At 37.7% G+C, this 26,643-nt stretch overlaps 1 protein-coding gene across 4 annotated transcripts in view; it reads right to left on the bottom strand.

Moving 5' to 3' along the window:
- JPH1 (junctophilin 1) overlaps positions 1-26,643 on the bottom strand; it is an 86,025-nt gene that overhangs the window by 22,463 nt on the left and 36,919 nt on the right. For all 4 annotated transcript variants that reach the window (XM_068932482.1, XM_068932481.1, XM_068932483.1 and 1 more), the window contains exon 3: positions 9,957-10,075. In XM_068932482.1, coding sequence (XP_068788583.1) covers positions 9,957-10,075 — 119 coding nt within the window. The remainder of the gene's footprint in view (positions 1-9,956; positions 10,076-26,643) is intronic.

Below are 26,643 nucleotides of genomic sequence, written 5' to 3'. Positions count from 1 at the left end.
TGAAAAACAAAATATTTATGGCTCTTGATATTTATTGCTTTTTAATATATTCTTTCCTCTTGCAAACAGTCATGGATTTCCTTTTCTATTCCATCCCAAAACTTTTAACATAAGCACCCTATTGCACAGTGAGACATTGGTAATAGACTGTCAAAGTTGTATAGATACATTGCCTCTTGGGCTACATACAAACATGGAGGAAGGAGCAAATTTTCCTTCCTTGCATTTGACTGTCTTTACAGGACTTCATATCATATACTGAAAAAAATTTTACACAAAATTTCTTGCATAAACCAACCCTCAAGCTCCTAGTCCATTAGTCCACACATGCAGGTTTAGACTGATACGAAAATCAATGACATTTTAGCAGTGCTCTACTGTTATGGATTAATCCGTTCCAGATTAAAACTGCAACCATTTCCACAAAGCAACTTTAAACAATTGCAAAATTGCATGATTTAGCAATTTTAGGAGGAGAAAAATATCATCATTCATAGCTGTCAGGTGCTTTCTTGCTAAATGCGTCCTCAATAGTATTGCTTTTTAGTGAATTTAGTAACAAAGTGACATCTTTTGCCAGAGCCCTTGTAACTTTTGGCTCTTTTAAAATCCCTGTCAGAAAAAGAAATAGAGCTTGCACTGTTTCTCTCTGAACACCTTTCCACTAATGAAAAAACACAGCCTAGGATGTATACCTAGGTCTTGGGTTCTAGACTTCAGCATTTCTTCTGCCTGTGGAATGCCAATAAATTCAAAACTGAGAAGACGTGCAATGTATGTATGTCACCAAACAACTGAATTTACATGTGCATGATTTATATCTCCATGATATACAGCAACCAAATTTGTAATATGAAAATAACTAGATGGAGTTTTGCATCCTGCTGATGCTGGTCATAGATTTACATACGTACTACCGCGTTTACTTAAACCCTACTTATTTTAAAGGGGTAATTACTTGCCACTGTGAATCATCATGTCATTATAGAATAATCCGAAGATATAATTTTTTTAAAATTTCCTTCTTCGCCTTGTTTGCAGAAAAAACACTTCAAAATGTGAATTTTAAAGACACAAAATATAGGAGTCAAAAAAAAAAAAATCCAGAATGCATTGTTTTTAAAATATGTGTCCTAAAGAGTTTACTTGGAGGGCAGAGGGTTAATTCAATATTTTTCAGTATTCAATAAGCTACATCACACTTCTAGTGATTCCTTGTATCTAGCAATGGACTCATTTGAGAAGATTAAGAGTTTGAAGTGGGCTAACAGAACTGACTGCTGCACTATAAATGCAACCATACAAATATGACAATCATCAGTTTAACTTTGCTAAAATTAGGGCACATTACCTGCTCAGTCTTCCATCCTGTTCTGGTTTCTTTCTCAACATATTCTGGGTCTTTTGCATTTTAAGAGAAACCCCAACCACTAGATCATTTACCATTCTGATCTTGTAAAACCTGTGTCATTTCTCCCCTTCACCTCTAGGTTTTTATCTCTAAACGCTTAAGTCTGCAATATCCATTTAGTGCTGCTGCTCTTCTCCAAGTCTATCCCATACTCTTCACAGTTTGGCATTTCCTCCTGACACATACCTTTCTCCCCTCAGCTGATGACCTTTTGTGGAGCCTCTGCTGACTTTTTAGTCATATCTCAGTGCCAGTTGGCCATACTCGTCTTTAGGAACGTTTTTCTTCTGCTAACTTCCATGATTCATCCTCTTATTTTTCCTTAAGTTCCTTTTTTCTTTTTAACTACACTTTCAAGGAAGAGAATCTTAGATTACTCTGCTCTTGGTCCCTCTTCTTCCTACAATCTTAACCTTGTTTAATCTCACTGCACAGAAAAATGCAACTACTAATTCCATGCTGTCTATGTTTCAATTCCAGATTTGACTCCTGCTCAGATTAAAATCGGGTGACTCACTGCTACAAAACCAGTATGTAGAAATCTCCATCCCCTCCAAACTCTCACCATGACCTTCTACATCACTGTGAACAATACTTTACATTATTCAGGTCTATAATAAGAATACTATTTTTTTTTCCAGATCTCTCGCTACATTCTCACTTCTAGGTTAGGCTTAAGTCTTGCAGACTTTCTCTGAAAAAAATGCTGTGCATATCAGCCATCCATTTCTCTGGCCTTGACAGACGTAGAAGGCAGTTGCAAAGATTTCCTCCAGTGCTCTCCCCTTTACTCTGAACTGCATCTCCGGTTCCTCCTTGTTTATAAACAACAACAGCAAGGAACCACACAGACCAGGAGCAAGCATTAATTCTTTGTGGTCTAGTAGTATGAGATGCTGTAACCAGTACAGCTGTGGAGATGTGCTAGTGTAACCTATATCACATGTTAAAAAATAAGAATAGGAAACTTTTTCAACAATGTAAGTATTCACTAGTATAACAGAATCGTTTAAAAGCAAGCCACCATATTTCAGTGAACATGAGCAGTTTAAGAAAAGTTTTCACAGTACAGACCACACTAGCTGAACTTCAATATGGAGCAAATATTTATGATACAATTATAAATATAATTTGTAATAGAAATGTTGACATGCTGTGATAATACTCCCCTGTGATAGACCCTAATTCATCTTGTCCTTGGCTGATGGACATTGCAACAGACAAATATAGAAACGTACTGGAGCAGGCCACTGGGGTCTGGTTCTGTGTACTTCTGGAATGAATGGTTCTTTTTGGGAGCAAAGGAATAATATTGAAAAAAGGAAAAAGGAAGCAATTAAAACTATAAAGTAGCACTGAGCTCTTTCTCTCAGATCATACCTGTAATTAGCGCACCCATGATGGCAGCTTGGATGGGTAGCCTTTGAAAAGCTATCTCAGAATAGCAACATAGCCCTGTTAGCACAGACTATTTGACTGACTATTTAGCCAGCTTGGTAGCCAAATTCTGTGGCCTTAACTAGGCAACCAGAAGGTCAATCTAGATATAAATTAACTAGTTCAGTACTTAATGAAAACCTGGGCAAATTACAGCGATTAACAGCTTTATTTGTCTAGAGGAAACTGGTTCTCCGTTATTAGTTTTAAAAGTTAATTTGTTTAAAATTAATTATACTTATTTTTTTCTTAGCATAGGTGCTTTCCTGATTATGTGACTAAAAGTATCTTGGAGAGAACGAGAAAGCATCCTGAAGAATGAAGGATACTCCTTTGCCACCTGTCCTTCCCTTTGCTCTCAAGCAAGCTCTCCAGTCCCAGAGGAACTCAGCAGCTCTGGGGAGTGGACTGAGCCAGTATGTGTGACCATGGGATGGGATGAGTGGCGGTACCTCTGTACCCAGAGCTCGGTGAGACTGGTGATAAATTTGGGAGTCAGAATGGTCATACCAGAATTGTCTGGTATGACAAGAATTATAAAAAGAAAGGGGAGAAAGAGAACAAAGCTTGAAACTGATACCTTTTCTTTTAACCTACCTTCTTTCTTTGATTATGAGATACAATGCAAGTGCCTTAGGATACTGTTGTAGGTTCTGGCCTCCTTAAACTTGTTTAGAAAGAGGATGGAAGTGATAAAATGTGGGTAAAAGATGCCATGGAAAGAATTCAGACAACAGTTGCGTGAGGATGATGAAGCCATATGCTGAATAATTTCAGAAAAAGAACAGGTTCTTGTATGACTAAGAATGAGCTTCCGTATGCTTTAAGGCACAAACTAATGGCCTGGGTGCAATCTTATAACTGTCATCAGACAAAATGCTCCGTGTAATTGGCTTTTTGAATAAAAATATCTGGCCTGGTCCACATGCATTTAGCCAGTACATTCCAATTAATTAGCATCAAGCAGAAATCTTTCTTTCCTGTCCATATGGAGTTTGCATTTTGTGGACTAGAGGAGGTGGAGATGGTGGAGAGGAGGAAGTCGGAGAGGATGTATTTTCCTCTGAGGCTACAGACATAATCCACTGGTCAAAAGAGAATGTAAAATACAGCTGCTGTCTAAGGCATGAGAGGCTATTAGAGATTTCCTTATTATAAGCTTAAAATGGTTTCATTATTTCTGAAACTAGTGACGGTTAGATTAATTGGATTAATACGGATGCTGTAGCAGAATCTGAACATTACAGGAAAAAATGCTGGAAGAAAACTTTACAAATTGTTATTCTTTTCAGTAGAATATCTTTGTTCTCTGCACGTATATTTTAACTAAATAGTTTTTATTCATCTCTTTAGAGAGCATTAATTGATAGGGAAAATCAGTTATCAAATGTTACATAAATTTAATTTAGTGCAACTCTGTAATTTTTTGATGGATACTGTTTGGCTGCTTGGATCACAACTTGACACCTCTGGTGCCGAGAACTAGTTTACTTATCAAGAGAAGAACTGAGGAGCTCCTATCCTATTCTAACAGGATACCAAATATATGTTTCCTGGCTGTCCTTTATGCCAAGCAATCTGAGTACTTCAGGATTAACAGCAACATAAATACTCACATTGTAGGGAAAAATGTAAGAAGTATAAGGAACAACAGTGACATAATCAGCAAAAGTTAGACAGTGGTAGATATAAAATAGTTTCCTTTCTGTGCATTAGTTCTAGTACTGCTTCTTGCCAAGCAGCACTGACAGTCCAGGTATAGTCCTCATGCACAAAGTTTTGACTGTTTTTTTTGTTGCTCTGGATAGTACTAAGGTTTTCTAGAACAGAAATGTAACTGTACCAAGCAAAAGGGGGAACTGTGACAACTGTTTTGTGGCCCCCAGTATTATTTTGAAGTAAACAGCAAAATTCTGAACTAAATGATGTTGCAGGCAAAATTATTATTTACTTCAGTAGGGAGAAGGGTTTGTTGCAACAGTGTCAAGTCCCTCCATTAAATTAAATATAAGGAAAATATTTTTGGTTGATTCTTTTCCTTAGTCTGCATTTCTCAATGTTGTGTGAATATAAGGGAGAAAAATTATTAAAAAATAAAATGAAATGAAACAAGGCAGAATGCAAAATTTAAATAGATTAGTAGTAGGTACTGTTTTTAAAAATTCTTTCAATTTTCATCATTTCCGTTGTTGATAAAGGAACAGTACATTATTTAATAGTGAACTGTGCTGTCTCAGCCCAGTTACTTGAGAAAACTGGAAGACATATTAGTCTTTAGTCTCCTTTCCGCAGTCACCTTAAACACAAGGGGCTGGATTACAGCTTTTCAGAGCAAAGAATGCCAGAAGAGGTAGGGGCCTACCAAAATGGCAGTGGTAAGAGGTACTGTGTCTGCAGCACCCTCTCAATATGAAGGGATCATTTCCCTTGCTGATGCTCAGCATGGCTACTGCCTCAAGATCTTTCCTGAGTGAAGTGTAGTAACACTTAGTATGATTCATGATTCCAAAAGAATCCTGTCTCCCAGAATCTGATTTATTAATGCAGAAGGAGTATCCTAGGACTCTATGTCTCAATCCATTTATTCCAAATGCTAACAGACACTTCTTAAGGCAGTGATATCTAATGTTAATAGGTCGTTGTCCAGCATAAATTACCCTTTTTGCAATGGAGATGCATGCATTATCACAGAATCACAGAATGGTTGGAGGGGACCTCTGGAGATCATCTAGTCTAATACCCCTGCTCAAGCAAGGTCCTCTAGAGCATATTACCCAGGAATGTGTCCAGATGGCATTATGGTCCCCTTCTTACCATAAGAGTGGACTCAATCCATGCCCTTCTGCCTCACAGAGAGAGGCAGTGAGAGTAGGCTCCAGTGACCAAAATAAGTCCATGCAGCTGCCCATGCAGTCCCAGCTGCAGGTCAGGAGCAAAGAAGTTATTATCCAGGTGAACTGTTCTGCGAGCAACACTGCACTCCTGCTGTTGTCTGTTCTAGGCGTCTCAGCCCTCCCTGTCACACAAAACTTACAATACTGAAAGAGAACAGGCCGCTTAAACCATTCAGTTGGCCTGCAACCTGTTTCTTGATTTCTCTCATGCCTTTTTCAGCAGGTTAAAGGCTAAATGAATTGTTCTGGTAAGCTGCTGGCTGCCCTAACAAATAATCTGCTGTAAAGCATTCAGATTTGAATCTCCAGATCTTAGCTGCTCCATGGTAAAGTGCCCAGACTGCTCTTACCTCGCGGCAAAGTAACTGTAGCCCTCTTCAATTTTATCAAACTTTGTTCATTCAAATTGAAAGAGCGGTATACATTTGCTGCAATACATACACATCCACACAGACAATCACGTTATAGCTGCGCAGCCTGTGCAAGCTCATACTTTAGTTTTTCGTTATGGTAGTGGGTAAACGTAAGACTATATATAGTCAGAGACAGACAGCTTGCAGAATTCAGAATGAGTAAGTCAAAGCCTCCATTAATCTTACAGGAGACTAGAGCAATCTTCTCCCTTTTTCCTGGATGTCAAAAACCTTTCTTTAGATTTATACCTTTAATACTGTACTCCTATGAGTCATTTACCTTTCTCTAGGCTTTTCAAAACAGCTGCTATTGTTTTCCTCTAAGCAAAGAAATCTCAAGCTGTCCCTGGATGACTTCCCTCAATGAGAAAATGACTCAGCTTTCATTAGTTTCCCGTCCTAGTATGCTCTCTTTTGACATCTACAAGTTTAGCAATGCCTGGAGGAAACAACAGGTCTTATCTGATGATAAAAAGGTCTCTGTAGTCTGGCCGATGCAAAGACTGCCAGATTTGTTATACCTACAAAAGGTATAGCCAGAGTACACTCTTGTGGGTAGGGCTCTGCAAAGAAATGCCATCCTCATGGCTGTTAATCACTAGCCAAATCTTTTCGCTACAGCAAAAGTAGGAGCCAGGTCTTGGCCTAGTCTAGCATCAACAAACTTAGAGAAAAGGGCTCCTGTAACCTTCTAAATACTTACACCATGGCACTGACCTTTTCAACAATGCTTACTTCCTTATATGCAAATATTGAGGTAATTAATTACTAGGAAAGCTAAAGCTCAACACTGCTATGGTATCTCAATATTCATGATTCAGACTGAGGTTATCATTCTTACCTGGTGAATGCTGCTTTGCTTCCTACAGCTTTGTTCTCCTTTCAAACTATATTACAAAGCCAAAACCTCTTGGCAGCTCCTGATGAATGTTTTAATGAGCAAAAAAATTAAATGTGAGAGAAAGTAATTGGGAAGTGAGAACTGTCATGGTACAGTGCGTTATGAATATCTGCTGTTATTATAAATTGTGTATAATACTAGGATATATGACATTGGAGGAAAGAGTTCTAAGAATCTGGAATTTAAGAGCTTTATCGAAAGATTATCAAATATTTAAAAGGATACTTCAGGTAGTGCAGCTATCACCTATTAAGAAATAATCATTTAAATACTGTTCACAGAGGGGTATCTGTATTTCATATGCTTCAGATTTTTTTTCTCTCTGTCTTTAAAGAGACTTAATATGATACATGCATTTATTCCTTGCTGACAGCATGCTCACTTACTAAGCAATTCAAGTAAAGAGAGAAAAATTGCACTTTCCCATAATAACTTATTTTCAAGGCAATTTAGCACAATGGAAAGCTTTTTCTTAACTATAGTTACAGAGACTGATATATCATGTGTATCATTACCTCTCAGTAGCACTGTCAGAAACCTGTACAGGTACTGTAAAAATAAAAAGCTAAGGTAACAGAAGAAAACTGAGAAGTTGCTATTATTAGGCAAAAACGGTTAGTTTGTTTTCATTCAAACATATGAAAAGTGGTATTTGAAGAGCATATCTTTCCTGCTGTTTATATGAAGGAATGTAAATATTTAAAAAATATCTTTTCTCCCCCCTAAAATTACAAAAGCCAGTGCTAATGTCCAACCACTCATGGTATGACACGTGGGAGATATTAAATAAGCATGCATTTGTACATGTGAATATCAAGGTTAATTGGCTCCCATAGGGAATAAGATATTTGAAAAAGATAATGTAAACATTGAGCATGAAAGCTGTTTCAGACATGCTAACATTTGAAAACCTCACAATGATGTGTAAATCTGGTGTTTTGCTGCTGCTTATTTGAGACAACTGAAATTTAGTCAACATCTTGGTGTCTTAAAGTTACTTAAGCAAAGATAGTATCAATTTTTTTCAAATATGTGCAAATATCCTGTATTTGGCCACCTTAAAAATAACGAGGGAATCTGAAACTTAGACTCCACAGAAGATACCTATCTGCTCTTCTGATAGCTGGCTCGCTAACTAGTAGACATTTTCACATAAAGAATGGAGTCAGCAGACTGTAGGTTTTTGTTACATCAACATACACATATACACCTGGCTTTGTGGAAGGGAGATAAACTTTTCCCTTCTGCAATTGGAATAAAAGTTTTAAATAAGAGGAAAATGAGAATCCCACACCTCTTCTTCCCATATCTCAGCCAACTTGTCTGCAACATTACTTTATATTTTGTAGTAGGAAGTAAAAAAGATAACCAACAGATTCTTTATCTGGGCGATTTCTTGGCGTCAGATTTCACACTCATACACATTCACATTTTCTCTCAGGTACTCTAGACATTTCTTCATTTCCAAGGTTTAGCAGCTTTGAAATTCTTTCATGCTAAGTGCTTTAATTCCCTATTTGTATTATCAAGCCTTTCTTTAACAGGGTCACAGTTATTAGTTATTATTTACTTGGACTTAATATGGCTTCTTAACTTACTAATTCTTAACTTATGATTAATTTCTTATGATAACTTCCTGCTATAAATTGGAAAATCATCAGTTGATGAAAGAAGGAAATTATGAAAAAATAAAAAGACTGTGGGCCACAAATATGATGAGACCATAGAAGAGGACATATTGAAAGTGATGTATTTCCAATAGTGAAAGGTACACAGTGATAGCATTTAAAAGCTAATAAATTCTTACTACTAGAAAGACTTCCCTGGAGTATGACATACAGTACTGGTCACCAGTGTTCAAGAACCAAGACGAGCGCAAAGAAAAGTTGCAAGACCGGTAAGGGGAATGGGGAGCCTAACATACATGAGGTGAGTAGACCTTGGCTTACGTACTAAAAAACGTGAAAAAGCTCCCCTCCACCCCCAATCTCCCCAAACCCAAAATATACTGACTGCTCTCTACAACAGAATAGTTGGAAATAATGAAAGATAAGTTAACAAGAATGTTTGAGCTATACTTGATATCGGCATACAAGCGCAGACAAGTCCTTGAAAGGTTGTAACAAGCTATCACTCAATTCATTTGACAGGTGAAAGAAAGGACAGACTTATAAAAATACATTAACATTGGATAAATGAAGTTCCATTTTACCTATTCAATTTTAAGCCACAAAGCAGTACAAAAAAACAGTAACCTCATGGAAAGATACCAGAAAAACAAAGTAAAAATTACACTGCTCCTTTTTATAAACTCTTTCCAAACCGTGTGACCGGTGAAAATGGGTTGTGGTGTTGAAAGAGGTGATGCAGAGGTAATTCTGTGAGTATGGGACCAATGTTCCACAGAGCTTTACAGGCTAACTATAATAGAGGAAGATTCCCTCCCCAGCTGCGTATGTGTAAGGCCACAACATTACCTAGCACTCAGGCATTACTTAACTGAGACTTGAGATTTCCCTGGGACAGTAGAAAGTTAAGGATCTTTCCCCTAATAAACATGCCACAGAAATAACAAAAAAATTGTATTAATATGTATTCAAAATGTATTTCTTATGTTCAAAATCTTACTTTGACATAATTCTGAAGAAGCTATTGATTTGAAGCACAGCTATATGTTTTATATAGACTCCTCCATACTTAATTTGGAGAAAGCAATATTGTCATCAAATGATTATAAAATGAAAACAAAATCTTGAGCAACAAACACTCTTCACATGACTATTGATTCTGCATAAATGACAACATTTAAAATGGAATAACCTTTTTAATTTAACAAGGAACCTTTTCACTCCAAGAAGAAAGGAGAATAGCTACAAAAAAAAAAAAAAATCTAAATTTACCTGGTTGGTAGAAGTTTGGTGAAAGTTCTCTGGCAACTGCTCTTGCAATATCACATTCCTGGTGAGCAGACTGAGCAGCCTGATCCGCAGCATCAGCTTTAGCTCTTGCATGTGCAGTTCTGTACAGAGTAGAAAACAGGTTATATGAAGAGGAGTCTTATAGGAATTGAGTTAATAATGTGAGAGCAAAGTACTGCTATCCTTAGCTACAATACACTACAGTGTATAGTGCGCTGTTATGTCCGCTTACTGTGAATAACTGCAAATCAGCCAAAGTATTTCAGAATCAATGCATTCTTCTTCTTGATTCTTTAGTCCTGTTCATCCCTGTACTATATTTACTTTAAGTTATACAAATCACAGCCCAGCTTCATAAAAAAATTCTAAATAGAAAAAATTGATATATTTGAAACCTGAGATTATGACCATTCAGTCAAATTTTCATACACCGTATCAGAGTTCAAAGTCTACAGATGGGGCCACTACAGCAACTCCTAAGCAGTGGTCTGTAAGACCAGGACACATGGTGTCCCAAGGGACTGTGGAATGCTATTGCCTTTACAACATTCCAAAGTTCATGTTCAATGCTAGGTACTATAAAAATTTTTGAAGGGCCAAATTCAAGTATGTTGATCCAAAAATATGAGAAACGCAGTCTGCAATCAGGCTGTGTTGGAAAGGAACGGGATGGAAAAGATGTGTCTGATGCTTCCACAGGCATTAGTATAAACGGGGATTTACCATCTCTCAATTCTTGTAACTCACTGAATTTGTAATCCAAAACAATCTAAAAAAGCAACTTTTCTTAAGTCAAGATAATAACCTGCCCTCTGCTTCTGCCTTCTCACTTTTGCTATTGCTTAGAGATTCATGAATAACTTGTGCAAGCGCCTCTGACTTTGCACTGTGCAAACAGCTGTTACTGCATGATTGTATCACTGTTCGTCCCATCTTCCCTCCTCGCTTCTTTTTTTTTAAATAGTTATCTATTCAAAAATTCCTGATGGCAGTGATCTCTGTGTGGCTGTACAGCACTAGCACATAGCCTAGAGCTACAAAATGGTTCATTAGAACTGACGGGAAGCTAAACAGGGCAAAATGGCAGAGAACTTTTTGGAGCCTCCAGAGATACTCAGAACATTTCTAAAATACATATATTAAATTTCATGACCTCAGAAATTTTCTCATAGTGTTCTAGTAGAAAACTGGCACTTCAGTGCCAGTAAATAGGAGGACGTTAATTGCATGTGCCTAGCAATAGTAATCAACAAGGAGTCAAATAAATAAAACCTAATAATTTTTTATGATCACTGTATAAAAATCCAGTCTTATTTTCATGAAATAAAGAAGAGAGCAACACGTTTTGGAATAAGATGGAATTAAATGGAATTAACCAGACTGAGCACCAAAAGATTAACTACATGGCAGACTTTGCACTTCTAAAAAGATATTTAATCCCATAGGGTACCAGTACAAACACAGACATAAAAAAACCACATAAACTGTTTCATTTGTGGTGCATGAAGATTTATTTAAGTTACATCCTCCCCAAAATGTGTTTGGGGATAAATGCTGGATGTTATTTCAAAATTCAGCTTGTCATAATTTACCGGATAATTATCAGCTCATGCTGCCTTTTCATCAGTCCCTCTTGGCTTCTGAGAAGAAAGATTATGATGAACAAATAAACAATAACACTTTCCACTTGTACTCAAGATGGGGGGAAGAAACTGTGAATCAAAATGAATATACTGTATATCACATATATGTTCTGTGTAACACAATGTTCATGAATGGTTGCGCAATACGTGCTTGCTTAGTACCAGTAATCAAAACTGTTCTCTATAATCATTATTTCCAATTAGATGAGCTATTCTTAGCTCCTGCATAATTATGTCAATGTAGCAGGAACTTAATGAAGCAATCGTAGTCCCGGGACGTTGTTTTAAGAGGCAATAATGTAGTCTGCACATAGATAAACTAGACACTGATCATCCTTTTGTGAGGACAGAACAACCAGACTATTCTCATATAAAAATAGTCTAATACTATTGTCACAGCTGCAATAGGCATTTTAAAAGCCAAGCAATATACTAAATGATCAGTGTCAGGAAACTGTACAGCCAGGAGAGTACAGATATTTCATTGATGCTTGCAAATTTTTTATATTATTATATCCAGGAAGCAAATGCCACATCCTGTCTAAACATACAGGATCAAAGGAGTGAAGGGATTAAATGATGCCATAAGTAATAAGCTAGTGAAACTTATCAACATGAAAGGGGGCAGAGGGGAGTCACAGCAGGAAGAAGCCAATAGAACAGAAGGTAAATGAACACTTCTTTGCTTGGCTGCCTTATCTTACACCCTCTTTTATTTAATTGCCCTTCCTGCTATTCTGTCCCTTTTGTACTTGTAGTCGGGAGTTCCAACCAAGATGCGAATGGTGCTGAGGCATGTCTCGGTGACATGCCTCAGCGTAGGAATATCGTGGACATGACACAGCAAGAGTAACTGAATAGGGACAAGAGACAAAGACGCAAGAACAGTGTTGATGTTCCCGAGCAGGCCTTCTCGACCAGCCAAGTAGAAACGAGTGCATGTGGCTGTGCTGAGACATTTTCCTAACGGCCTCTGCAGTAAGCATCACCAATGACACTCAGCAAATGCAAGGAGAACAACAGAAACGGGCAGAGCCAGTGCTTCTGCATATAATGGACCTGTATGGACCTGTATGGACCTGTATGCTCCATCTGTGAACACATGCTGCTCATTATTTACCCCACCTTGGCATTTGGATGCTTTATCAGCTAAGTTCAGCAATGTGTACTTTATTGCTTCAATTTGCCACTGTATATACCTATATCTTCTTGCTTTTTGCACACTTATTTTTCAGTTATCCCATACCATCTTCCTTTTACGTCATCCTCAATTCACTTCTCTGTTGCTATTTAATTTGCATTTTGTTACTCTGACTTCCATCCTTGATTTATCTGTATGTTTTCCAAATTACCTGCTTACAGTCACTCCTTCTTGGCATTACATTTTGTTTTTTACTTGTTTTACTCTGTCTTGCAGTGACTCCCCCACTATCAGTGTTATTATCAGAGACTGTTCTGGAGAAGTATCTTAGTTTTGAATGACAACTTTCATAACAGAGAGATGTCAAAACAGGACAGCTCCCTCAAATATAATCCATTTGCTCCATTTACTGCTTATACAGTTTGGGAAAGGTTACCAAATCTTCTTTACTTTTTGTCCTGGAGTAATTTTGTTACTGTAAGGTCTGGGACTTTTGTTTATTATCAGTACGTAATCATGACCTTTAATCTTAATATGCACTGAGTTAAAATTACCACCTTTCAGTGGTCACCATCTACTTGGAAATTGCTTTTTTTCCCAGAGAACCCTACATCTGTTGCTGCAGCAAGAAACCTTCAAGAGAATTTTTGAAAGAAAAAACTAAAAACAAATTCTCCTCTCCTGTCCCCAACCAAGAAAAAGACTTCTGTAGGTTCTGCATGCTGTTCCACACATTCTCCAGGAAGCGTTAACCAGAAGTTTCAGCAGCAGAAGAGAAACTATGAAGAAAAGCAGGCAGCAATCTGCAGTGCACAAAACGTTGCAGACTCTAACCAACAGCAAAGAACCTTTAAAGATTTTCTGTTTAAATCAAGACATTACTTTGTAAAAATCCTTTCTCAGAAAACGTAACGCATGATACGCATTATTAACTTTTAAATTGCCATTTGTTTCTATATGTGTACCTACCTGAAAGCATTACCTTGCCTTTAATATACTATGTGATATCTCAAACGTGTGCTCAAAAGCTTTCAAAACAATATCAACTTAAAATATTTAAAATAAAAAAAAAAATCTGATCACATGTAGTGGGACAATCTCTCACTTAACGGCCACAATGGTGTTAAGTGCAATCACGACAAGAATAAAATTAACTTATTTCAGTGGCAGAAATCAAATTGTACTTACATTGCAGAAAGAATCTATAGCTTGAAGTACAAGCACATACAGGGTGTTCGACTAGGTGACTATACGTGGAGTCCCTAAAATCTACCTGCGTATGTCATGAGTAAAGGCGGGCTGGAAGACCAAAGCTTAACTGAATAACTTTGCTATTATTAGAAATTTTATTTGGATTCAAACTAGGGTCTGATTTTGAAAGAAGTTTAAGCCTTCCAGACTGTGTGACAACTGATATCACTATTGATATCTTTGGTTTTTTGTGTTTAGTTGGGTAAAAATCTACATGACCTTAGCTACACCCAGTCCATGAGATTACAGGCACAGAGTCAAGGGCTTCTCACAACCAGCCTCCCCTTCCAGAAATCCTACAATCAGATTTCCATCTGCTTATGTCTGAAAAGTGACTTGGAGGAGGAATATCGAGGGCTGAAGAGCTTAAACAACATTATTTGGCATTCCATAGCAACAATGCTTATATATAATCCCATGTGTCTTCAATGCATTATGTAACATTCATTTAAATTTAAACCCCATTTAAAATTGTCCATTATCCTCCAGATTATTTTGTATTTCCATGCTATACTTCAACATACTTACAAGGCCTGCTCATTCAGAGTCATTTGAAAATGTAAGCAACATATGTTTACTTTGTTTCATTTTTCAGTTTTTATTAAACACATGGATTCTAGCACAAACCTTTTCAGTTGCTTGCTTAGTGCTTCTTAAAAAATACAAATAATTGTCTTCTATTTGACAAATATATCTAAAAATAATTATGTTCCTAACCATCAAATTATTCTAAACTAATAACCTGAAAAATGTTACCTATTAACAGCTTTCTACATTGCCAAAAAAAAATTCCAGTAAAGACTAAATCTGCATGAATTTCTCAGAAACATATCAAATTCATGACAGCTACTGGGTTTGTCAGAGTAACATTACATAGTGTATGTTACTACCCATATTATCCTTTTTGAAATTAGAATTCTACAAAAACAAATCTCATCTTCCTAAATTCTAAAACTCACTGACTTTTCTAGAAAGCAGAGACTATTCTCTGTACTTTCTTTTTTTCCGGGTATTTTTTTCCTAACATTTCTACATTTCCTTCTATCTACAGAAGGCTCCATTCTGCAAAACCAAGCTCCAATGAATTTCCTACAGAGACCACCAGCATTTCCAGGAGAGAAGAAACTGGTGGAGAAGAGGGAAACTTTGAGGAATGATTTTTCAGCAGCTTAATTTTCTCCTCATCCCCTTTATTTCCAGATTTTTCTGGTATTACAGATCAGTAATGAATGCTAGATAAGCATCTAGCATCTATGAATTTTTCTAAGGCAGCAAGCCAGGGACTGGCATTTGTCAACTGTGCTAGTTATCCTACTCATCTTATTTTAGTGACAAAACTGTATGCAAAACAATATTCTGGCATGATAGGATTAAGAATACACACGTGCACAGCTACCTAGACTTATGCAAGAATTCTAGCCATCGTCTGCCTCCGCAACTCATTGTTGTAATACACCTTGGAAGTGAGGCTAGGTCACTGTCTACCAGCTGTCCACCACTGCCTGCCAATGGGAGTCTTGGAGAGGAGCAGAGAGAGAAAAGGAATTACTTACTGATACCGCAATACGAGAGCTTCATGTCAGTGGGAAGCCTGAAGTGCTTCTAAACTATAGATTGAATTGGCCAGATGAGGTATATGTCTTCAATCAAGACAGTCTGAACTTAAAACTTGAAAACTCTTCAGAGTGTTTTACTCTATAAACTTGTTTGCACCTGGCTAGATTTTACTTTCAATCAGCTGTTCCTTCTCCATGAACTGACTTCACTCAAGAATTGGATCACCTTGGTAGTACTCACATAGGTAGTGCAGTATAAGCAGAGCTATTATGTACACACTGCTGGCACATCCATCCATGCCATCTTACCTAATGGACTTTGTTTCTCAAAACTCCTCTTTTCTAGCCCAAATCAGTTCCTTATTTTTAGTTTATTTTTAGTTTATTTTTAGTTCTAACTCATGTTAAAAGAACTGAAAAAACACTACCCTTTATTTAACAACTCATGAATAACTGAGGAAATTCCATGGAATTGTCACATAGCCAACTTTATTTCCGTGTTTGGAAAGATAACCTGGGGGTAATGACTGGTTAGCCAGATATCAATCCTGGGCATAAATAACAGCACAAATAAAATGGGTCTATATGCATAAAGATTGATAGGCTAACAGTACAGTGCCAGACATAATGTTTTCACAGAGAGTAAATTTTGCTAAGATTTCATATATTTGTAGGAATTACAGGTCCTATACCGTATCAAGATTGCCTTGTTTTAACATACTTGTATTTTTTCCGAGGTTTCTGACTTTGCGGCCCATGACAACATAATTAAACAACAGCATAAATGAATGACACAGAATTAATAGGGCCCATCAAAATGGATTAAAAGTTAACTCAATTGTCACATCTCAAAATTTAATACTGAAAACATCAAAGAAAAGGGTTGATACACGCATGTCACCTTACAGACCAGTTTTTGGATCAGAGCTATTTAATATTTTACATTGTTAATATCTGGATACAGTCTAAAATATACTATGATAGAGCCGGTAGATTATACAACTTCTGGATTCCAAAAAACCCCAGAAGGATTCTTCATTGTACTGCAACCTAAAGTGCAATTATAAAAACCCAAGAAAATATTGCATTCAACAATGTAACAGTACATTAGGAAACAAAAAATCCAGCCAGTACAGGAGACTATCATGGACAGTAGCACAGAAGGAGTGTGAGATCACCCTGGCCAACCACTCCACAATGCAGCAACAGAAAGAATTGTGGTCTTCATATGCATACGAGATGAAAATCAACTACAAACAGGAATTTGCTCTTGCTGTACACAGAATACATAAACCTGCTAATGGAACAATGCCCACTCCATCTAGTTCTCAAGAAGGAAAAAGAAATGCCAGGACCACAGAATTACCGAGGATCTGGAAAAGAAAAGCCTCTTGATTTAAACTTCTTGAGCCTCATAACTACTCAGATTATTGGAGAAACACTGAGAAGACACACCGTGGTGTACACATGGATATCTGACAGGGGAAAATGGGGAAGACAAATGGGACTTCAGTGTTTCAGATAAAGGTATAACTGCTCCAATGATTGATTTTAGGTGTACTCAGGCTTGAAATATTTTGGGAATATTTTACAGAGGAAAAGATAGATCTTTCTGAGTCTTTAAAATGAGATTAGATAGTGTACTAAACGTGTACTAAATCCATTCTCTAAGAAAAATGACATGGTCTGTGTTTACAGGAAGTGAGAGTAGATAAATTAGGTGCAATTTACATTAAGTATTTCAGATGTCTGATTTAAGTGCTCTGATTGTCTCATTGGAGGCATCCCTCTTCATTAAAAACAGGAAATGTGTAATGCTTGTACTTGGCCCCTCTGAACTGTGTGGACTTTAAGACTCCTGCAGGGATCAACATGAACACCCCCTGCTGCGCCTACAAATATTTAAGCAGCCCTAGGGTAAACATTAATTTATGCCTTTGTCGTGGACTCAGCCGTTCCCCTGCTCATAGCAACTTTCAGGACAGGTTTCTGTTCACCTTTAGATTCCCATTGTCCACGCAAATAAAAACTGAATTGCTTAGAAATTCAGGAGTGCTGAACTACACTCTTCTGTAACTTCTGAGTCACACACGTGCTCAGCAGCTCAAAAAGAGAGATTTCAGATGAATGAAGGATAGCATCGCAAAAAAGAAGGTACTTCTGAAAATATACTTTTAACATTGAGCTGTTAGTACAACTTCCTTAACGTTTCTTTCAGCTCAGTGCTCCTGCTCTCCTGTTTAGAAAAAGACTCACGTGCACATATCTGAATTTAAGAAGTGTTTTTAGATTGCTGTTAAGCATCACTAGACAAGTTGCATTCACCTGGAACTTTCTCTGAGCTTACGTGCCTTGCCAGCTCTGGCACTATTTATGTGCGCGCCAGATAATCTGCCCTTGGATAATGGAGCTGACTGTTCATGTAATGTATTCACTTTTATCCATTATTCTGTCAGGAGCTTGAATGACTGAAGTTTTGCTTTCATACTGATTGTACTTCATCTCAGCACTAGCACGGAAATCTTGAATATGCCACAGTCTTCAGTTTCAGCAAGATTAGCATTTCAAACGAGAAACAAGCTTCCCTGGGGGGGCAACTTTTAACTCAGTGGGCAAAAAGCACTTTTGCACAGCGTACTCTGCTTTTTTTCCCCCCATTTTTGCCAATGCTGATTCACTGCTAGTATCTTTGCATGTTACTAACCACCAAGTAAATATAAAGGACAGAAATCTTGGTAAGCATTGTCTATCCTACCATTAGCTAATGTTATTAATATCTGTCCTTAGAGAGCAATATTTTCTTCTAGGTTCTTGGCCCCATAATGTTAACTGCTGCAGACAGGATTTTTTCTGGAAAGGCGTAAAGAAATATCTGTAAAAAACAGAATACCTACACACAGTCTGCTGCTTCCTATCACCACAACCACTCATTTTGGCGGACTGAGGAGAGCTACTGAATTACAGTAGAGACATAAAAAACAAATACCTCCGGTTCCTCTTGATGAGATATTTAGGTAAAGAAAAAAGTAGGAGATAAATATGTTTCTCTTCCCTTCATCAAAGCATATGAACTTTGAGCAAAAAGGATCCTATGTAATGATCCTGCCCAGAGAAGGCAAGCTTGCTCGAGGAAATGGGAATGCGTAGATTGTCATGATCGTTTACTTAGGGAATTTCTAAGGTACACTGCAAACATTGCACTCTCCCTCGCCACAGGTTTTGTTAAAGCTGTAGTATTCTCTACCTGGGACAAACAAAATAAAATAGGTATCACAAGAACACTATCAACACCACCAATATCTGACAGCTCTTCTAGACTCTGCTCATAAGAAAGCAACAATAAATCATGATCCCAGGGATACAGCTAGATGAAAAATGCGAAGAGCCTATAGGAGAAGGGAGAGAATAAGAATTATTTTTGTTCCAAAATAGATTATTTGTTTAAATTTAAAAATACTATCTTACAATTTTTTTCAGCATTCTACTGAAGTAACTATTTTAACCATTTCATTCACTTGTAAAAAAAAAAATCAGAAAATATAAAACCAAACGTCAATTTCTGGAAAACAATACATTTTAAATTATTTTTAATTAGAATACTTCTAGTTAGAAAACTTTTAACAAGCTCTACTCATCAGTAAACTCATACATGAAAACAATATCCAACAGTTCTTGACAGAGTCTATATTTCTAAATCTCTCCTCTCTGCAGACCTAACATACTTTTTTAAGGATGAGCTTTTTTAATTATAAGGACCAAAAAAGCCCACAGTGTTACAGACATCTTAGCAAAGAATACCAAAGTATTTTTAGAGCAAAATATATAATATGAAACCAATATCTGATCTCTCTTCACATTAGTCTAATATAGATAACTTAGAACATGTTGACTGCATGAAAATTACATTTCAAGAAGTTACAGGAAAAGTATCTAAACTATTAAAAGTCAGAATTTATTTAAAATTCTGAGGGTTTTTTTTCGCTAGCTTCAAAAAGTAGCATATAAGCTCAAGAATCTTAAATGCAGCTAGGAGCACGCTTCACACTTTGCCTAAGTGACTTTGACAGTCTGCTTGTCACTGTTACTTATTAGATTATTCTTCAAATATCTGAATCCAAAGACTTCATTACTGTGCTTGCTGGAGAAAAATATAGTAAAAAAAGTCACAATTAGAGCTTTAGTGGTTTAGTGCTTATTTGCTTTTCTCTCTTCCAAAAGCTATAGCACACACATTTATTTCTGCCATTTTCTCACAACAATATTAATGTGTTCTTGAAACCTTACAGCAAATGAGAATAGAAAGGATACATTGACCCTGGAATATAATTTTAATCAAATAGTTTTGGAACTAGTTGAAAAAAACAGAATATAATGGCAAAAAAATAGTTCTTTATGAGACATAATGGTGCAATTTATGCATGTGTATATTTAAAACTCTAAAAAAGAATGTGGTAACTGGGATGTTTAAATAACAGATATATTGGCATGAATTCAAATGATCTGTGGTAATTTTTTTTTTTTGAATAGCACTTTAGTTTCACTGAGCATTAAAATCTAATATGGAAACAAATCTGTAATATTTTCTTCCTTTTAAAGGCATTAAATGTGTATATTTAAATTCATTCTCTGTGCCCTGACCTGTCTGCCAGCCAGAAGTGAATTGGGCTTATTTTCTTTTGTGTTGTTCATTTCTGCCCTGCTAATCAGATGTGAGATGTCTAGAAAAAAGTACTGATTAAAAAAAAAGCCCAGTAAACCATTCTGGAATTAGTATTTCTATTTTCAGTAGTTCCAAACTCTTTGATGTGCTTAAAGATAACTGTTTAAAAAATTCAGGAAGACACTTGAATAATACAAAACACTGATGTGTTTACAGCTGAACAGCTTAATTAACAAAAGGCTTTAAATCTCTGTGAAAGACGTGCTCGACAAGTGTAGGGATGGCCGTATGTGATTTGCCTTTTCTCCAGGCTAGCACATACATATCAAGCTGCTCATATTATATATTAAGCATCAAGAGACTGAACAGTATAAATGAGCAAAAGAAAGAGACTTTGATGATCCTCCATCTGTAAACATGCAATTCCTCCTAACTGAAGAGTGCTGTAGATCAGTGTTTCAAAATAATGTCAGATCATTTCAGGCACAGAGCAGGTGACAGAAGCAACAACTACTGTGAAATAACTAACAAAGGAAATGGAAAATCTGGACTTACGAAAAATGCGGCTAACAGCTTTAAAGTAATCTTCTGTCACATATATAACACACATAAACATATATATATTTACATTTTGTAACTACCTACAGTGTTACCAATAACACACACTATTCCATTTCAATAAATGACCTCCGTATGTGAACGGTGTCAGCTACCGGAAAATTTGAAAAAGAGGAATGTTACTCTCTGCTGGTTCCCAGGAGGGCTGATGATCTTGCCTAGATACCCAAAAGGCTTTTGTGGTGCCCAGAGACTGCTGAAAAATAGTTCACAGCACTATTTATTCCTGCTTAGAGCTGTCCTTGACAGCTTTGTTCAGCTGAAGTCATGCAGATCAGCACCATAAGGGTTGAGGATTCATTATCGTACTCTGATATATTTAGCAGTAACCACACATAAAAGTAACAGTCTGTTGCAGACTCCTGAACTCGATTGCTTTAAGCCCCTCTAAACAGAGCTAGTGGGGGCCTATTTGCTCCTTTTTTTTTTTTCTCCTTACTACAGTCCTCATTTGGGGTCCTGACATTCTCCCCCATCCTCTTATAGAAAGGAAGTATCCTCTTTTCTAAATTACTAATATCAGAATTTTAGCGTAAATACCACTATGCGTCACTAGGAAGCAAATACCAGTATTAGCAGTCCTTATTTCTTGTTGTCCTCTCTCCACATAAGCACATACTTGTCAGATCTGACTAGAGGTTGACGGCCTTTATGATTCTCATGACCATGATACTGGAGCAGCTGGCAAGAATCTCCTGTGAGGCAATGCTTTGTCTCTCCTCCCACCCAAAAGCCTTTCCTGCTAAGGCCTGACCTTGAAACCTGGTGACCTGTTAGGCAATTCCTGAGCCTCAAAAAATATTGTCCTTGTAAAGTATCTTAAATAACAGTTACTTTTCTAACTTGCAGACCCTGTGAGTTTTTATCAGAATCAGAGAAGGGCCACATGCTGGATCCACTCCCTTTCGCATAGCAGGACTACTGTTCCTTTGCGAGCTTGCCAGAAGAACTGGATTTGCTGTGCCTGCACAGAATGATGCTGCTGCTTGCAGACATAAGTCTTTTCCAGAAGTGCTCGGTGTTACTGCATACCTGCAGAACTACATACTACATACTGTAAACTCCACGTCTTCAACAAATAACCCTACAGGAGTAACTGCTGCTACTGCAACAGTTAGTTGGCTGCCAGTGGCAACAGCTCAGATCAGAACACTATGAGTGGCAGTAGAATATTTTTGCCTGCTATTTTTCTTGAGGACATTAAGGGAGCTTCATCTTGTCAAGGACGTGCACCATGACAGGAAGAGGGCTGATATGTCCTGGGATAGACAATGTCTAGGAACAAGCTCATGGGATGCATGAACTATCTTGGCAGGCTGTGTACTAAGATAGGTTGATACTTCTTAAAGTCAGTACAGATCCACCTGAATATGTACATTATTTTATGACTCCCATGGGGAAACAAACACGAAGGCTAGCAAGAGGGAACACCTTGATCTTGCCTTGGTTCTTCTGTCAAAGCCTAAGTTGCTAAGGGCTTACAGGAAGAATGGAGGACATTCTTGAAGAGCACTGGAAGAGCAGAGAAAGTAAACGCACATCGCCTGCAGAATCTGATAATTCAAGATTATCAATGCAAGGTAATTTGAAGATTATCCCATTTCACATAACTAGTGCAAAAAACCCAAACGCAAAACAAAAAAACAAATCATAGTCCAGAATTTCAACTATATGGATTAAACAATGAAGTGTATGTCTAGTGAATTTGACCTCCCTGTTATGCCTAGCTGACCATACTCAATAAGATGTGAGGGCTTGTTCCACATACCAGTCCTACTGCTCTGGTGTGCATATACTCTGGCAGCAATTGGATGTATACGGAGTATGCCTTCACATTTGAAAGGAGAAGTCACTTGATAACAAGTAGAGACTTAATTTGCAGTCCTATTAAATAAATAACATTTTCACTTTCTGTGAGACAGCTGCACGGTGAAAGGCTCGCTGAGATAAAGAAAACTTTTGCTACTAAGTACCGTACTGAAAAGATGACTGGTAAATACTGTAATGGGTGAGTCTGCAAGGAATTCTGTGGATTTCCTTCAACATAAACTGAAGTGTGCTTTTGGTAGTGTCTTGTTCTTACTCTTGTGCAAGTGAGTCAGCTATAAAATCTTGCAATTTTCTCTTTTGCTTTGATAGCTAGTCTGCTTTGATAGCAAAGCACAAAAAATACAAAGTTCTGAGTACTCAAATTGTTGCTGAAAATATTATATATGCTATAAAATAATCTCTTTTTGAAGGGTCAACATGGAAACTGGATTCTAACAGGCAGCAAAGGCAGAATTCTACACAACAGCCAGAAACACTACACAGCTATTTAGAAGTCTTTAAAGCTAGGACTTTTGTGTACTTTCATCAGAGTATACATATGCAGAAATTCAATCTCAAAGTTTGTCAAAAGAGTCATCACTAGGGAGAAGAATGATACTCTTTTCGCATGTTTAATAGGCCTGAAGAGCAATTGAAACTGCAGGGCTGTTCAATTCTATAATATCTGGACAGAAAGCACACAGGTCACAATATGAATATAGTTCTCTCTGATCATCTAGGGGGCTAAGTAAAAACAGAAGTGGATTTCCCTATCTTAAAACACATCATTCATTTTATAAAGAGTGACAGTATTGTGGAAGAGTTCAAGCGGCAGCATCCTTTATTCATAAATTCAGGTACTTCATGTGTATCTCTGTGCAACTGCCAGAAGAACTCTGAAACAGTCTTACACTTTGAACATGAAATGATAAAACCAAGTGTTACCAGCCTGCAAGTGAGACAGCATATGGATAACTTTGCATTTCCTTAATTTCCGTTTCTTTATCCACCTTAAGAAAATATAAGGAGTTTCCAGTATGAAGAAAACAGAAGCCTCATCTGTTAAGTCTAACATGAAGCAAGGTCAATGTTGCTTGAAGAAAGCTCTACAGAAGAAAACCTTTTGAGAAGTAAAGGAAATAAGGGCTGTCTCTAGCACAGAAAACTAAAACTGAATGGGCTAATCAGCAAAAATCATTTTAAGGACCCAGACATCTGAGGTTCTAACAGTTAGGTTTGAGGGAACATGGCAAGATAGGATCTGAAGGGCTGCATTTTCTGAAGTGGGTTTAACAAAGATCTCTGCAGTCCTGTTAAATCTATCGGGTTGTCTCAGAAGCAAGAATATTGCCAAAGAAAAGGAAGGATGACACCCATGGCAGTATTTCTGCCAGAAGCAGCTGGCATGGGATATTGGGGCAGTGTACCTCCCCTTTTTGGGGCTGGCAAGTGTACTGTGTTAGAGCAGATGTATCAGTCTCCCGTGTGCCCAGGGTAAAAGCTCCCAGTTCCTTTACCGAGTAGACAGCGCTGTATCCATTCGCTGATCAATGCTGAGCCCTCAAAAGGTCCCTGTGCTTCCTCCAGAACACCTGAAGCCTAGAGCTACACACTCCAGGAGAAAGGTTATAAAGATGTCCAGGGTGTCCATGTCTTCTTGCAAAATCACTTGGCTAACACTGGACCCTTTTATTTTGTCAAAATTAAGCTCTTCTCTGTTGCCATGAGAGAATGGTTCTACCCTGCTCAATATGGAAATATGATTCCTGGCCCGCAGTTAGCCAGACAGCTGCAGCAAAGCTGAGGCATACAGCATCCTCATAGAAAGGTCAAGTCATTCGGGGTCTTTACCCTTAGGTGTGCTTTTGCTTGACAGGATCCTGTTTTACAACTAATACAACTTTGGAGGCTGGATTGGAGTCAACGGTAAAAGTACTCAAGCTCTTCTCCTTGCCTCTTTCTAAATTAATCACGTCTTACTTTAGCTGGTGTTCACCACCGTGTTTTACAGAATTACAGAATGGTTAAGGTTGGAAGGGACCTCCGGAGATCATCTAGTCCAACCCCCCTGCTCAAGCAGGGTTTTGATTGAATATAGCAGTCATTCATTCACGTAGAAGATGACCCTGCCTGAATCAGAAGCTGACATGACATGACTTCCCAGACGTGATCCATGCCTCTGTCTTTTGAGTTTCCAGACACACTGATCTGTCATGGGACCTGACTCTTCCACATACATGCTCATCAATGGTAAAGCCTCAGACTGTAATGGGAAGATGACTCTCTTCTCATTGGCACAGACCAAAACCTAAAAGATAATACCTGAAAAAAAATATGATAGCGGTTCATAGGACAGCTCAATTGCCAGATGTTGGTCAATCTGAATTTTACTCATTATGCTACTCCCACAAGATGCCAGATGGGCAGGTGCTGGGCAGAATACCAAGTTAAGGGGGACAGCACCCTACTCCACGAGGAGGGCAGAGACAAGAGAACTAAACCTCTTCCAGAAACAGTGTACAGAGGGCACTTGACACCTGTACTTGGGCTAATCACTATTTCAAAACCAGTGACAGCCCACAGTGAAGTGGCTTTAGCTCGTTATCTATGACTGGGATAACCATTGAGATCAATACTGGAGTAACAGTGGCTGCTCACGTCCATGTTGTGAGCATCAGTGGTGGTACTATCATCCATGAAATCTTGATCTCAGCAGGGTACAAGAGCATCAGTATGTTGCTAACTCTTGTTATTCTGTGACATCCTGCTATTACAGTTGGGCATTAGCCTGCCTAGTGGTATATTTAATGAACATTAATTGCTCACAATAGAGATGCTGGAGCTTACTTCAAAGTTTGATGAGACCATGCACTGCAGCAGAAGATAAAATTTATATCTTGAATCTCCCATCTTGTGCATTCCAGCAAAAAAATGCCAAGCATATGAAGTATCTATTTAGAACACACAGTTTCCCTGGCAAAAGGGTCACTGACTTTTTTTTTCCTCCGGGCAGGGAAGAGTATGTTAGTTGCAGGATGGACTAAACTTGAAGCATGGAAATTCTTATCTGCTCAGGTTAGGGATCTCTGGTCAGCGGCATCTGAACAGAATACAGTATATTAGGGCAGACCACAGAATTTTGGATAGGCTGACAGATTTTGGAAATGTTTGCGCTAAGAACAAGTACTTTTAATATCCACCACATTCTTTCTCACTGTCACCAACCGCGAGAAGGGTAACAAGGAAGCCCCTTCTATGCCAGCCTTATGTCACAACTTGGAAGTACAGGAAGGCTGAGCTAGGTCCAGAAAAAATGCTGCTATTAAAAACAACAAACAAAAAACCTAGATCTGTTTAAAGCACATATTCACACAGAATGAAATATACCTGAAGAAGAAATGCCATCTGGTGAGACTGGAGTGTGATATACTGCAGTGATGCAACTAAATGGTGCTTCTGTGTGAATGAGATTTTTGCCAGTGTATGTCAGAGCTGAATTTAGTCCTGTTGGAGATGGCATAATTAAGCAAGGAGGAATCCACCTCCAGCTAATTACTTTTCCTCCTACAATATCTGCACATTAAAGCATATGAATAACATCTAACAAACTTTTAGCGTTTAGAGAACTTCAAGTTAGGAATTCAGACACTTAAATACCCTTACCTTTTTATTTTTGTATTTAATTAAAGAGATATCTGGTATCTATCTGTTCCTGAAGTAAACTTCAGTAGAAAAGGTTTGTTATTTGGATAATTAATACAGCGTTAACATATTATAATCAGTGCAAACTTCATTATTTCTTTTCTTACAGTAATGGTAATGCCACAGCTGAAATTATTCAAAAAGGTTTCTTTGCAGGTTATGCCTTCTTTCTCTTAGTATCCTTTTCAGTAAATCAACATATTACCGCCAAACCTTTCTATAGCCAAATGCTACACATACAACTACAGCACTAATGCTATCCATCTATTCTCTTCAGCTACTTGTTTCC

This window comes from Struthio camelus, chromosome 2 (assembly GCF_040807025.1).
Source record: "Struthio camelus isolate bStrCam1 chromosome 2, bStrCam1.hap1, whole genome shotgun sequence".
In the NCBI taxonomy this organism is placed as follows: domain Eukaryota; kingdom Metazoa; phylum Chordata; class Aves; order Struthioniformes; family Struthionidae; genus Struthio; species Struthio camelus.
This window is presented reverse-complemented; position numbering and strand designations above follow the sequence as displayed.